Below are 15296 nucleotides of genomic sequence, written 5' to 3' on the forward strand. Positions count from 1 at the left end.
AATTTCATTCTCACAAGAGTAATATTCCCATCGCAATTTACAACATTTCACAGTTTCAGATCAATATAAATCAAGATACTTATTACCTCATTCTTCTTGGTTGGGCAGGGACGAGTTGTGGTGTTGAGCTTCCGATGTTTATCATTTAGCCAAATTACACATGCATAGATTTTGACTCAAAAAGACTCTTGGGTCCAGAGTGGAAAGAACTGAGGCTCTGATACCAAACTGTCACGCCCGCCCTCTAGGGTTAATAAAAGCGGGCGATCGCGACTTAAAGGGGTTTTAAAGAACGGGCATAGAAGGCTAGGGTTTCAATAAAAGTTTGACTAAGAATTTAAGTTTAATAAATAAACGACCAAAAGCATTTATATTAAGATAAGTAAAAAGACCAAAGGTTTGACATTAATAAAAGAGTAACGAGTTTTCAACATTTAATCAAAAAGATTCATAGTTAAGTAAAAACAAGTAAAGAAAATATCCCAGCGGAAGCATCCAAGAGAAGAGTGACGTCATGTGTGAAGACACGACGACACTCAGAGTTTCAAAACGACCATAGTTTATTATTAATTCCTGCTCAACACCACCAACCGCTCGTCGCTGCTCAACCTGCACATAGAGAAAACATATGCAGGGCTGAGTACTTTTGAAAATACTCAGTGGCTCGTGCCGAAAACATTTTAAGTAAGAGTACATATTATTATCATGCCATACGTAGGTAACCATCGGGGTTTGAGATTAAAAGACCCGAGGCACCGAAACATTTTCCATTGTTCAAAATAGCGACTGCGCAGTCATTTTTCCCCATCGTCATCAACCATATCTGCCAATACATGATAAGGAATGCGGCCGCAAACCAGGTCACTAGACCGGCCAGCCCGTACGCTAGCACACGATCTACCATAGGTGTACACTAATCCACGTAGGGTTTTCGGCCCTACGAGGACCCGAATTCGATTTATATAACAGTGGCAACAGCCACATCAGATAGGCATGTCAAAACAAATCAGGCATGATAATCACTTTAAACCACCCTTATCTCTCCACAGTCATACGTAAAAGATTTTAATAAAATAAAACCCACACATATCGTAGGGTAGAAAAGAAGCCCACCTCGACCCTTTAGATTTCAAGTTTTCGCTTTTCCTTTGATATCACGTTTAGCGCACGAATTTTCACCTTTAGATAAGGTATTCTCAATTAGTCATCAACATGGACTAAAATCATGCATGTCCTAGATCATTCCCCTTCCCAATCAACAATAGGAATCACACCATATCACACATCTTTGCATATCACATCACCTCATCACATATGTAAACTCATGTATGTCATTCAAGCATACAAATATAGTTGTTTAACCAAAGTAGAGATCTGGCAGCTCTGCGCAACCTTTTTGTAAAAATTATTTAAAAATCATCCGACCTCCGATGGGGCTAAAACTCTATGACAAGGCAGTAGACTCATCAAATAACATTCAGTTTAAATTTCATGTCAAAATACCACCTTTAAGTCGGGCAAACCAAAGGCGTAACCTACTGGTCGAGAAAACACGTTTTTGGCAGGATCGCGCAGTCAACTTTAAAAATTCACCATAAATTCATAGTTTAACCAAAAGGGTCGAAATTTACACACAATATAGAAGACATCACGAAGTTTATACAGGAAAAAGAATCGGTCAAATCGGAGTTCGTTTGGTTGGTCAAAAACACATCAGAACACACTGTTCGGAAATCACAGATTTTCGTACTGATAGCAATTCGAATTAGGGTTTATCCCTACTCATTCAAAATCAATCTTTTCAAGGTTTTGATATACAATCATGCTCAAAAGAGTCCTTAAACACATATTTTCATGAAATCGCACATCAACCACCGAGGATTCAATAAATCAACAAGCAATTGCAATCAAAACGCACTCACACGTATGACTTCACATTCCCACCGATTAAACCCTTAGATCTTCATTACCTACACTCTCTACATGCATGAGGGAGTTAAAGAAAGTCTAGATGGAGAGGATTGAAGAATATGGGTTTGAATGTACCTTTTCTTGGACGAAATAATCGGTAGGAAGCAATTAAAACCTTGGTTCTTCAACAATCTCTTGGAAAATCGATGGGATCTTGAGTTGAATGGATGAACAAGTGTGGGGGGAGATGAAAAGGGGAGGGGCGTGTGAAATGAAGTGGGCGTGAGTTTTGGGGGCTAGGTTTAGGTTTTGGGTTTGATATTTTATTTATAGAATTGGAAAAATACAATATTCCCCAATAAATTCAAGATTTGGGGAAATAATTGAAATGAAGATTTGAGAGATTTGGGGAGGGATGATTGGCGTTAATTTGAGGGAGAAATAAGGAGGATTTTCGAAAATCATGGCTAATAAATTAGCCCATGATTTTATTTGGTATTTTCACGGAGCAGAATAAAATAATACGGAGCATAAAAATTAATAAAATCCTCCCATAAAATATAGGGAATAGGCGTGTAAAAATATTCCTCCCACAAGGAATAATTTCCAAATCTTTAATAAAATAGATAAGGCAAGATTTGCTAGGATATTCCAATTAAAACATGGAAAGAAATAATTAAGGGATCAATTGAATAAATGAATAACTTCTTCTCCCACAAACTAGGAGATTTCGAAATCTCCTTAGGAATAATAGTGGGGGCCGATTTTTATCAAGAATTAAATAGGGTAATTAGGCTTTGGATTTAATTGGATAATTATCCCAATCAAATAATTAAATCCAACAAAATAGAATTCCTCTCCTCAAAATAATAGTGGTCGAAAATTCCACAATGAAAGGGCAAGGTAATTATTTATGATACTAATTAAATCTCACTCCCCATAATAATATAATTCACCGCAATATATTTCATTCCACATCAATTAATCATAACCACGTCATAGAATCAACGAATTTGACTCGGTCAAAACAAAATTAGGTCACATAAGCAAACACATAATAATTCGCCATTTAATTTCTGCAATCAAAGCAATAAATACATTCGTCTTAGGGTTCGAAAATTATGGTTCGAAAAGTGGGGCGTTACAAATGTTTTCCCAGATTGGTCTTGGTTTGTGTTGATTGAGAAACATGCTGTTTTAACTGAAGTGAGGAGTTTCGGTGATCCATATTTTGACAAAACAATATGTTTGCATGTACTTTTTCTAAATTATCTAATTAAATATAATAGACAACAGTTTTTAATTAAAATTGTACAATTAATTTGGTTTCTGTCAGATTTAGATCATCAAAAAGCTTCTATATCTTCTCAATCAGGGTGAAATATTCACAAAGGTCTCTCTCTCAACTTTGGTATTCGAGTTAGTTTCATTTTGTTATTGAGCAATTGAGATTCATGAAACTCGACAACTATATATGACTGTGTTACATATCTATATACACATGATGTTCAAGGTTTTCAATTTTCATATATTTGTGAGAAAGTGGTATGTGTTAGGATTTGGATAGTATTTGACTTAGTGTAATATGTTTTGTAGAGTGAAGCCACACTTATACTTTCTTCTGCTGTTAATCTGTATCGTTTCCAAGATGTTCATTTGAGAAGAATGTTTCATCTAATTGCAAGGGATCTTTGCCCTATTGCAGATGAGGTTCACATTTCTCTCTTTTTTTTTTGACATTTACATGTTTCTCTTCTACCAAGTTAGGGGCTAATTTTTTATTTTATTTTTTGGTAATAAGGTTCCTCTGGTCACTAGTTCGTTTTTTAAAGATGCTGACCTCGACAATGTTGCATATGAGGCAAATGCTATCCGTTTGCTTCGTCATATTACAAATGACACAACCTTAAACGAAGTTGTGCTATTGTTCTACTATGCTCATTGCAATTACACAATCCTACTCTTCGGATTGCAATCAATCTGGTAAAGGTATTATTATTACATCATATTTGAGGAATTACAAAGTACTATTATTACCTAGCTAGTGGTTGAAGTATTTATAGTTTTAATTGTATATTCTTATAGAGAGATCCTAGGATGGCCATCATACTCAGTCACTATTTATACCCTATATCAAGACAATACGATAAAGTAGAAGAAGCTCAGTTCCATGCCATATATCTGGAGTTTGTGGTAAGAATATGTTTCCACACTATTCTTGCATTTGTTGCTCATGTTCATGTGTATATAGTTCGTAGTTCGTACATCATGCATCATTATTTACATGTTACAAGAGCATGCAGATGTGACAAGAAGGTCGTCAACAGTACATTACAAGGAGAACCTCTCAAATTGACCAGAGTTATAAATCCGAATTCAAAGGTCATATTTCTGTTTGGTCTTGGTCGCCGTTGGGGCCTTGTACAAATACTCAGGTAGTTGCGTCGTTGGTAGGCTAAAAGTGCTGATGTATATAGATTGGGATATGTAGGATGCACAAGCTAGCGATGTCTTTAAGGATAGTGCTATGTACAAAAACATACTGCTTTCTTTGTATCCATGAAAAAGATGAAATGGTGGCGATAGAAGGATTCCGGTCACTGGAAAGGGTGGTGGGCATAAGTATTACTAAGCTTAAAGATGTTGTTTATGTTTCTGACAGGCCCGGCCCGTGTTGAGGTTGAGTACTTTCTTCAGGTCATTGCACAAGGTAATTGCTATTAAATCTTTGTTTAACACAGTACTAATGAATAACTTGTGATATACTCCCTCCGTCCCGGGCTACTCGCTCATTTCCTTTTCGGCTCGGAGATTAAGGAATGAGTGTATAGGAAAGTCAAAAATGACGGCTGTAGGTGAAATTTTTTACTAAAAATGGAAAGAGTGCAAGTAACTTGGGACGCCCAAAAAGGAAATAAGTGCGAGTAGTGCGGGACGGAGGGAGTATAATACATGTAGCAGGTGGTGCATAATGTGGTTTGGATGTGAACGTATATGAGTTATGTATGGAGCAAGTCAACCATCGAGTAAGTCATCTCAAATCAGCATGTTTATTTATTAGCCTTAGCCTTAGCCTTAGCCTTAGTTAATGTTTGTTTATTTTTGAACAAGCAGGACAATGAGGCTGAAGCTGAACAACTCTATCTCAACTCATTAAATCTCAATCATTTGCACCCAAGTTAGCTGATGATAGAGTCATAGTGTAGTATATATATGTTTCTACGACACTATGGTTGATCCTCTGAGGTGGGGTAACAATTTCATCCACCGGAGACAGATTAATGAAATCTTTCCTTTTGGTTTAGAGATTCAAAAATAAAAATTAGGAGAGAATAAAATTTTTTCTAAAACTCCATTATAAAACCTGGTCCACTAGACAGACTTGAGTTCATCTAGAGAAAAGATTTGTAGCTAGTTTCCTTATTTTTGGATTTTGTGAACAAAATATCACTTCTCTTTTATTATATGCACTTAATATAAATATTACTAATGAGTATTTTAGTCCGGTGAAAATTATCATAGTATCCCATTAAATTAATTGGGGTTAACTTTTATAAATAATTACTAGTGTTATATTGCTAACTCTTTTTTAAATTACTAATTACAATTAAATAATATGCATTAGATCTTCAAATTAAAGGCTAAGATCATTCAACTTCGAATATTAATAAATTGTACAAAAAATTTCAATAAGGGTATTAAAGTCCATTAACAAAAAAATAGTTATAACTAACTTTTGAAAAATATCACTAAACTTTAAAGATGAGTGTTATATTGCTAGCTCATAATTAAATTGCTAACTACAACTAAATAATACTATAAATTAGATCTTAAAATCAAAGGCTAAGATCATTCAACTCTGAGTATCAATACTGTGAACTGAAAAATGTCAATTAAGGTATTTATGTCAATTTACAACAAATAGTTATAACTAACTTTAAAAAAACATCTCAAAACTTTAAATGTATATAATTATCTCAATTTAAATTAATTTTTCACACAACACATATCAAATTAAAGATAATTTTATAAGGATCCAACGAGATCCTACATGCATATGTTTCACAGTCAAAATTTGAATTTTTTTTTGGAGATTTCGTATTTTTGAAGACACCGGTTTATATTAATACAACTTACATAATATGTCAATATAATGCTTGTAAAATGTCAATATGAAATTTTGTTGACATTCTCATGGCTTTGTGTTGATGTATTTCATACTCTATATTGACATTGTGTTTCTAAACCCTATCATGTTGACATTCTCATGGCTTCTTGTTGATGTATTTCATACTCTATATTGACATTGTGTTTCTAAACCTTAAATTTGATAGTTGTTATTATCTTTTTAATATTAAAAAATAAAAAATGAAATTACAGATGACAAATTATAGACCACAAGATTTCTAAATTCATATGGTCTTAAATTAGTTGTAGTTAGGAATTAAATGATGAGTTATCGATTGATCACATCCGTATATGGTATATATAGAAAGTTCAAAAATGGTAGATATTTAAGCCTTTTTCCAAAAATGTTAATACCCCATAAGTGAAATTAACTAATGTGTAAGTTTGTTTTCACATGTCAAATAAATAGTGGTTAGACATACCATGTCATAATGCCACCTTGGCGTGGCTTGACTAGTGAATATTTTCTCATTCATTCCAAAAAAATTCATACTTGTGGAACGACACGAGATTTTAACATAGTCTATGAAATTATCAACAGAATATGCCTCAAACTACTTGTTCCATGTCACCAATCACCAAATGCAACTAAAAATAAACTACAGTTGAAACAAGAAGTAACTTAAACACAATAAAAAAAGACAAGCAAAAAAACTGTCTTTAGTTACACAAACAAACAATTCAAAAATGCATCTTCCTGCAACATCAAAGTAGGCCTTCGGAAACTCCAATGTTGTTGCATTGCAATGACAGCCTCACCATTATGCCTTCTCTTGCAACCTTCCAAAAACCATTTCTTTCAATTTCATCGTCCCACTTTCCCACCTCACATTTATATGAGCCCCTCTCTCTCCCCCTCTACCCCTCTCTCTCTCTCTATGGCGAGGTACGCGCGTGCGGACTCGAACAGGAGGCTCGAGACGCTGCTGGACTTGGACAAGACAGCAAAAGGGGGCAAGAACATCGCAAGGCATGCCACACGGAAGCTGGTACCCGGCCACGGCCTCGAGTTCACAAACCTGTCATACAGTGTGTTCAAGAAAATAAAAAAAGATGGGGTGTGGATCACCAAGGAGACCTACCTGCTCAACGACATCTCGGGGCAGGCGATGAAGGGCGAGATCATGGCCATCATGGGGCCCAGCGGGGCGGGGAAGTCGACGTTTCTTGACGCCTTAGCCGGCCGGATCGCGCAGGGCAGCCTCGAAGGCCATGTCAAGATAGATGGGAAAGCAGTAAGCCTCTCAAGATACATGTACATACCTTCACATCAAACACACTTTATACAATGTTGATTGTGTGTGTGTTTTTTTTTGTAGGTGACAGCAAGCTATATGAAGATGATCTCATCCTATGTGATGCAAGATGATCAGCTCTTTCCTATGCTTACTGTTTTTGAGACATTCATGTTTGCTGCAGAAGTGAGGCTTCCACCATCCGTCTCCACAGCTGAGAAGAAGAAGAGAGTTGTTGAGCTTGTTAATCAACTTGGTTTAACAGTGAGTAGTTGCTTCCTTTTGCCTTCACTTTGTCTCTCTGTCCCTTTCTCTCACATCACAACTGTTTATGGTAGAGTGCAATGCATACATACATAGGGAATGAAGGGACAAGAGGGGTTTCTGGTGGGGAGAAGAGAAGGGTGTCTATTGGTGTTGACATAATCCACAAGCCATCACTGCTGTTTCTTGATGAGCCCACCTCCGGCCTCGACTCCACGAGCGCCTACAGCGTCGTGGAGAAGGTGAAGGATATAGCCAGAGGAGGCAGCATAGTGCTCATGACAATCCATCAGCCATCCTTCAGAATCCAGATGCTTCTAGACAGGATCACAGTCCTTGCTAGGTAAAAAAAGACTCCTTTTTTAAAGAATTTGAGCTTTCTTTATTTGAACAAGGAAACAGATTAACTAACCAATGATATATACTACAGGGGGAGGCTAGTATACATGGGGAGCCCAACAGCACTACCTGGCTACCTAGCCGGCTTCCAACGCCCCGTTCCAGAAGGCGAAAACAGCATTGAGTATCTCCTCGATGTGATCAAAGAGTACGACGAATCAACTGTGGGGCTGGACCCTCTTGTGCTGTACCAACGCGATGGGATCAAGCCGGAGCAAGCCGCCACAACCCCACTTCCGAAGAGGATCAAAACACCACAGGCAACCCCGGCCCGTGGGAAGAGCTCGTGGTCGAAGCACATCAGCCTGCAGAGCAGCCAGTTCTCCCACGGAGGAGGCACAGCCATGACTCCTCGATCAGGGCCGTTCGATTACAACAGCAACCACGGTGATGATGACGATGATGATGAAGAAAACTTTGATGCCTCATTGGAGAGAAAGAGCAGAATAATGCCTCAAACACCACTCAACATGAATCAAAGTGGAGCTTATCCAAGGCTGGCCTCACATTTCTACAAAGACTTCTCTGTCTGGATCTACCAGGGCGTCACAGGCACTCCTCGACGCGCTCCCACGTGGACCCCGGCTCGCACCCCTGGCCAAACCCCAGCCAAAACACCACTCTCAAGCACAAGAAACATAAACTACCCACCTCCAAAAACACCTGTTTTCAGCACTTCTTTTGACTCATACACAACTTCTTACCAAGAATTCGACTTGGAGGAGGAGCCAGTCCTTGACGAGCCAGAGCACAGGCGCAAGTTCGCCAACCCATGGCTGCGCGAGGTGGCCGTGCTCTCCTGGCGCACGGCCCTCAACGTGATACGAACACCCGAGCTCTTCCTCTCAAGAGAGATTGTTTTAACAGTGATGGCTCTTGTTCTTGCCTCTCTCTTCAAGAAACTCCACAGCACAGAGTTCCTAACCATCAACCGCCTCCTAAACTTCTACATCTTCGCCATCTGCCTCGTCTTCTTCTCCTCCAACGACGCGGTCCCAACCTTCATCCAAGAGCGGTTCATCTTCATCCGCGAGACCTCCCACAACGCCTACCGCGCCTCCTCCTACGTCATCTCCTCCCTCATCGTCTACCTCCCGTTCTTCGCCATCCAAGGCTTCACATTTGCAGCCATCACCAAATACATCCTCCGCCTCCACGGCAGCATCATCTCCTTCTGGCTGATCCTCTACGCCTCCCTTATCACCACAAACGCCTACGTGATGCTGGTCAGCGCAGTGATGCCGAGCTACATCACTGGCTACGCGGTGGTCATAGCCACCACGGCCCTCTTCTTCCTCACCTGCGGCTTCTTCTTGAAATCTTCACAGATCCCCATCTACTGGAAATGGCTGCACTACATCTCTGCCATCAAGTACCCTTTCGAGGCACTGCTCATCAATGAGTTCAAAGGCACCAGGTGCTACCATGGCTTCGGAGAGGAGCTCCAACCCGGCCCCCTCGGAGAGATCAGGATCAGCGAGCTACACAATGTGACACGAGGGATCAACTGCACGACTCGTGAGAACGAGCTCATGTTGATCGGAGAGGATGTGTTGTTCACTATGGATATTGATCACATTGAGAGCATTTGGACTGATATAGGCATACTGCTCGCGTGGGGCGTGCTGTATCGCCTTTTCTTCTACGTCGTGCTCAGGTTCTACTCCAAGAATGAGAGGAAATGAATGAACTTCAGTTCAAACTTGAAGATCTCCTCATTTGTTTTGCTGTAAACTTTCTATATAAAGCTAATTTTACTTCCTAAAAAGGATGGATAATGTTGGATTTTGGAATCAAGTGTCTTCAATCCTTTAAATGGATACTGAAAACTAAAACGCAAACAACATTGGCTAAGAGATTCTTGATCACTCACTGCAACTGAAGAATCTCCCATCTGAAACAACCATTCAACCTGAACTGTTACAGTAGTTGTTATGGATGAATGTCCATTTTTTCCCTTGATAAAATATGCATGTTTTTAATCATGTATTGTTGTAATGTATCTATATAATTTCAGGTTTGTGGGTCACTGAAGATAATACTCCATAATGAATTTTAGCAAAATCCCCTATCAGACTCAAGGGAGTGTAAAACAATAATAATACTTCTATTCTTGATGCAAAAGTTAATCTTTATATAGTGTGACTACTACATTTTTGCAACAAATTCAACACAAAAATGGACTGCAAGTCTACAACAATGTATAACAGAACAAAAAAGAGGACATACAAATTCATAGTAAACAAAGGTTTACCACAAACTGAAGCTTAGAAATGTTTTTATCTTGCATCTTAATTATCTCTATAACTTATTTGAGGCTTCTGCTAATAAAACCACCCTCTCAGTTTGTTGCTGGAACTGGACAAGTCCCGGGAGACTTCACCGACAAGCTCTTCGTGCCTGTTCCGGCAGCACAGTAATCCCCAGATTGACATTCACCATAAGGTGAAGCACTGATCACCCTGCTATGGTCAGAGCAAGTCTTTTTAGACATAGATAATTTTGCAATATTTGAAACGAAAATTGCGGATTATGAACACTGAGCTGAGCAGAAGAACGCGTCTTATGTCCAGTATGGAGGGGATCTTTTGCAGTTAAATTTCAAAGACGTATGCACAAAGAAAGTACATCTCCAATCATGAAAACGGACTAGTAGAGTTGGACACTGATACAGATTTAAAGGAAAAACGCAGGTTTTGAACAATGATCTATGCACAAGTGTGCTTTATGTTGAGTATGGAATAAAGATTCGAAAGGAATGGAAATTTTGTAGTTAGTATAAAAGGCGTATGCACAAAGTAAGCGCGTCTCCTATCATGAAAACAGAGTAGTAGACTCAGACACTGATACAGATTTCAAAGAAAAATGTGGATTTAGAACATTGAGCTAAGCGGAAAAATGCTATTAAGTTGAGTATGGAATGAAGATGGGAAAGGAATGGAAGTTGTGTAGTTAATATAAAAGACGTATGCACAAAGAAAGCGTGTATTCTATGTGACAACGGACTAGTAGACTTAATCATGGAATACCAAAATCATGGTGTTCTCAAGTAAGATTAAGGTAACATTGCTTGAAGAAGAAATGAAATCTCATTTCAAATGAGGTATGTGTAAAGAAAGTCATAAGAGCTAGAAATTTACCTCTCCTTGCGCTTCTCCAGGAACCGGGCTAGAGATTTTCTGCGAAACTGAGGAACAGTGTCTGACAACAACATGAATGTCTATGAGGAATGTAAAAGTAAGAAAATACAGAAGCAGAAGCAAAAGCAAAAGTACCTGGTGACAGAAAGCTTGCAGATCCTAGAGGAGTAACAGATTTCAGAGGTTCAGCATTGATAGGAGGCGACATACGAGCTCCAGATGGCTTAGCAGCAGTCGTCTCAGTCCTAATACCAGCCCGGCCAGCAGACTGGGAGACGCTAATAGGGGTCATTGGGACAGGGCTAGAACGATGTGGAGTAGCTGCGTAAGGCTGGCTTATGGTTAGCCTGTCGGGAGCTGAAGGTCTAGGCACGGCCACCTGAACCGGAGCTGCAGGAGGCATCGCCTTAGGAGTCACCAAAGGTGCATTTCTGGCTAATAGCATAATAGCCTGAGCCTATATCCATTTGATGAACGGAGTTACAGCAAATGGACTGACACACACTAAGCCTCAATACAAAGAAAACGCGTATATAGTGTACCTTCTCGGGAGAAATGTTGTCGTAGGCACAGACTGAGCCGTTGTAGAAGATAGTTAGCTGTGCGGGCGCGTTGGAGATCTTGGGCGAGCTCCTGCACGACAAGAGTTGATTTTAGCCTCATAGTTAAAATCTATATAACACGGATACTTCACTTTGTTGCCGTATCGCGTATCGGATACGTATCCGATACCGATACGCGACGGATACGCGACGGATACGTATCCTGGGCGTATCCGCGGGATGGGCCGTATTGGGCCGGGAAACCTCAGATTCGATACGTATCTCGGTGGATACGGCCCAGTTTAAAGCCCATCTAAAGGAGCCGGCCCGATAGAATTAACGGGCTGGACCAAAAAGCCCATTTGTGATGTAGCCCATTGCAGCTGGATGAACAAATCTAGCTCTATAAATAATGATGCTCTATACAATATAAGATTCCACACAATTGAGAAAGCCGCAGCTAGGTCAAAAACTCCCCGCCTCCATAGATTCGGTATGTTATAATTCAGTTTTATGTATCTATTTTTGCCATCGCTTTTCTATGTTATAATTCAGTTTTTTGCTCCCCCAATTCAATTCAATTATAATTTCAGCAGTATGGCATCTCCAAATCTGAGTGCTACTGCTGCTAGTTCTATCATGTTATTTTGAGTGTAATAGACCTTTAATGTCTCTATGTTGAATTAGAATATCTATTTTGTAATTTATTTTGCACTATTATTATTTATTAAAAAAAATAGTTAAAACGTATCCGCGTATCGGGTTGTTTGGGAAAGAGCCGTATCCGCGTATCCGTATCCTTCGGATACCGATACGCGTATCCGTATCGGTGCCGCATAGGTTAAAATCATCACTTTTCTTGGGAGGTTTTGAATGACTAATTTTCACAGTATAAAGACCTAAAATCAGTTGTGCCAACGACTGCGGTGTTAGAGGGCTTGGCCATTGGGCCTCCGGCTATGGGAGCAACGTAAGGCGGGTGAGCCACAGCAGGTGAAGGGGTGGTGAGTGCATGACGGATGTTGTGTGCATCTCCGTGCTGATTCGAGTATGTTGTCATCGTATAATGGACCCCGCCTTGCTTCTCGGAAGCATTGCTTTTCTGCACAAATCAAAATGGATAGTTTAAAGGCAGCCTAACACTAGAGAGACACTCAAATCTATCTATTGCTATCAATCCATCTATTAAAATCTATTACAGCAAATCAATCAACACTTGCCACATTCAACTAACCAAAATAAGAAACAACACAGTTAAATAAATGTGTTCTAATTCTTGCAAATCAACAAAAAGGATTCAAACCAATCAATCCAAACATATCACAACAAACAACATACTAATAAGCAATACAGTTAAATAACTGTCATCTAGTTCTTGAAAAGAAACAGAAAGGATCATCAAATCTATTACAACAAATAAATCCAAACTTACCACAGCAAACAACCTACTAACCAATTAAAGAAACAATACAGTAACTGTCATCTACTTCTTGAAAAGCAACAAAAGGGGTCCAAAAATGGGACCATAACCAACCTGTGAGCCAGGAGACTGGCTGAGATTAGATTTGAAAACATCGGTATTTAAGTTAACTGGACCAGATGATGCAAGTGAGTGGAAACCAGTCTTAGGTTGCTTGTCTTCTTGAGCACCTTGAAAAGACAAGAGCTGAGGATGAGCAGAGCCCTTGTTTGAGAATGACCACTGCATTGGTAAGCTTTTCACAGGAGCTGATTAACAAAATCAAAAAATATACTATGAGATGAAAATATGAATCAAGAATGAATCAATATTAGCAATAGATTTTCTTGCTCAGAGACACCTTATTTAAGGACTTAATTAGCTAATGATTAACAACCAATAAGTTAATTTGGTAAAGTGTAGTTCTAAAAAAGCTGCATAAAAAATCACAAACTGCAGTTCTCTTAGTATCTTTAACCATAATCAAATACTAGCTAGGAATCCAAGATAAATTAAATTAAATAATCCAAACTTGTAGCTGTAGAAAAAGGGGTGTGACATTAAATTTAAAAAGAAGTAAAGATTCTTAGAGGCGGCCAGAAATAAAATATTTTAGCATGTGGAGTGGTGACTTGTGACTTCTTGGAGAGCACTGTTTAGTGTATTGTTTTTATTTACATCCTCCATATTGCTGCTTTAAGAGGTGCATGTTAGCATTGTACAAATCCAATACACAATAAACATAGAATATGAATATATAAACATGGGAGATTAACATTTTTTAATATACAAGGAAGACTTGTACAATTAAGTTAACACTGCAACCAATAAAATATTATTCTAATACCCATATTGATGATTTCTCACGAAACGTGAAGAATCCACCTCACACATCATTATAGAAAGAAGAACATTATTTAATTTAAGCTACAGTAAACAGCTGGTGGCATGCCAAAAAAACTCATAAATAAATAATTAATTAATTGCTTTGAACAAAGAAATTTGTCCTTTTACCTTACAAACTGCCATGTTGAACCCTCTTGTGTTGTTTACAATAAAGATATGAAATTAGAAAAATAAAATGTAAATTTCACATGCCAAATTCTCAAACTTACTAAACAGGGAGTACATAAAGTTTCATAAATTCTGAATACAACCATACTATAAATAATTTTTTTAAAAAAAGTTAGAACAAAATACCAGCTTCATTTATTTCATCAGGAAGCTCCTGCTTCACAAACAAGCCCATGAAATCTCTCTCCATTTTCAAACTTGAGCAGAAATAAAGAAAAAATACCACCTTTTTTCAATTTGCAGAGTTTCTTGAGAATCAAACCCGACAAAGAAAAGGGTCCGAATTTTTTTTTTCAGTGAGAAGGTCATCCGCATCCCTATCTCTTAACCGTCTCATCTCTTCATTATTCATGGACCCCACTGTACTTTTTGTGAAAATTACAAATCCGGATTCATATGATCCGATTGAATAACAAAGATCAAAAGAAGAGAGAAATTTTATTTATCAAAATGATCAAAAATCAAAATGTAAAATGTTCTTAGCTAGCTATTTATACTACTACAAGATATTTTCATATGCTAACTAACTCTTAACAACCTTTCTAACTAACTCGGAGCTGACTAGACTCTGACTAGATGATGAGTCAGCTCCAGCTGTTCCACATCAGCCAAGACTCCACGTCCATTTCCTCTCTTGTATGAGCCAGCTTCCTCGTTCTTTATCTCATGCATGCGAGCTTCCTTATTCCTTATTTCATCCATGACTTGCATTTCCATTCTTCAACTTTCACATACCCCTTCAAGATGGATTGTATAAGCTCTCGAAATTCATCTTGTTGAGTATAGAATGGAATGCCATCGGTCCTAAAGGCTTAGTGAAGATGTTTGCAACTTGTAAGTTGTTTCTGATGTGTAGAGGTTTGATGACTCCTTCCAAGAACTTTTCTCTCACAGTATGGCAGTCTATCTCTATATGCTTTGTTCTCTCATGGAAAACCGGATTGGAGCAGATATATATAGCTGATTGATTATCACAATATAAGGGCACAACCTTCTCCACTTTAATCCCAAAGTCAGCAAGTATAGCCACATACCACACTACCTCACATGTGGCTTGTGCCATTGCTCTATACTCAGCCTCTGC

General features: G+C 38.6%; 2 protein-coding genes and 1 long non-coding RNA gene across 6 annotated transcripts; 2 read left to right on the plus strand and 1 right to left on the minus strand.

Moving 5' to 3' along the window:
* Positions 1–6977: 6977 nt before the first annotated feature.
* Positions 6978–9682, plus strand: LOC121784524 (ABC transporter G family member STR-like). Its single transcript, XM_042182679.1, has 4 exons — positions 6978–7334; positions 7419–7598; positions 7673–7941; positions 8029–9682. Exons 1-4 carry the CDS (start codon positions 6978–6980, stop codon positions 9680–9682), a joined length of 2460 nt encoding a protein of 819 aa, XP_042038613.1.
* Positions 9683–10083: 401 nt separating this feature from the next.
* LOC121783594 (protein TIFY 6B-like) lies at positions 10084–14648 on the minus strand. 4 transcript variants are annotated; one of them, XM_042181718.1, is made up of 8 exons: positions 14339–14355; positions 14153–14177; positions 13214–13407; positions 12579–12781; positions 11680–11770; positions 11273–11594; positions 11138–11198; positions 10084–10462 (listed from the first exon to the last, which is right to left on the minus strand). In XM_042181718.1, exons 3-8 carry the CDS (start codon positions 13385–13387, stop codon positions 10339–10341), a joined length of 975 nt encoding a protein of 324 aa, XP_042037652.1. In that variant the 5' UTR covers positions 13388–13407; positions 14153–14177; positions 14339–14355; the 3' UTR covers positions 10084–10338. The 4 variants fall into 4 exon arrangements, with proteins under 4 accessions (XP_042037652.1, XP_042037648.1, XP_042037649.1 ...); XM_042181714.1 differs by lacking the exon at positions 14153–14177 and having other exon boundaries at positions 14339–14648; XM_042181715.1 differs by lacking the exon at positions 14153–14177 and having other exon boundaries at positions 10084–10459; positions 14339–14647.
* On the plus strand, positions 11782–12429 carry LOC121783595. The gene is made up of 2 exons (XR_006046603.1): positions 11782–12172; positions 12273–12429. It is a non-coding gene; the product is annotated as an uncharacterized LOC121783595 (long non-coding RNA).
* Positions 14649–15296: the final 648 nt, after the last annotated feature.

This window comes from Salvia splendens, chromosome 21 (genome assembly GCF_004379255.2).
Source record: "Salvia splendens isolate huo1 chromosome 21, SspV2, whole genome shotgun sequence".
Classification (NCBI taxonomy): domain Eukaryota; kingdom Viridiplantae; phylum Streptophyta; class Magnoliopsida; order Lamiales; family Lamiaceae; genus Salvia; species Salvia splendens.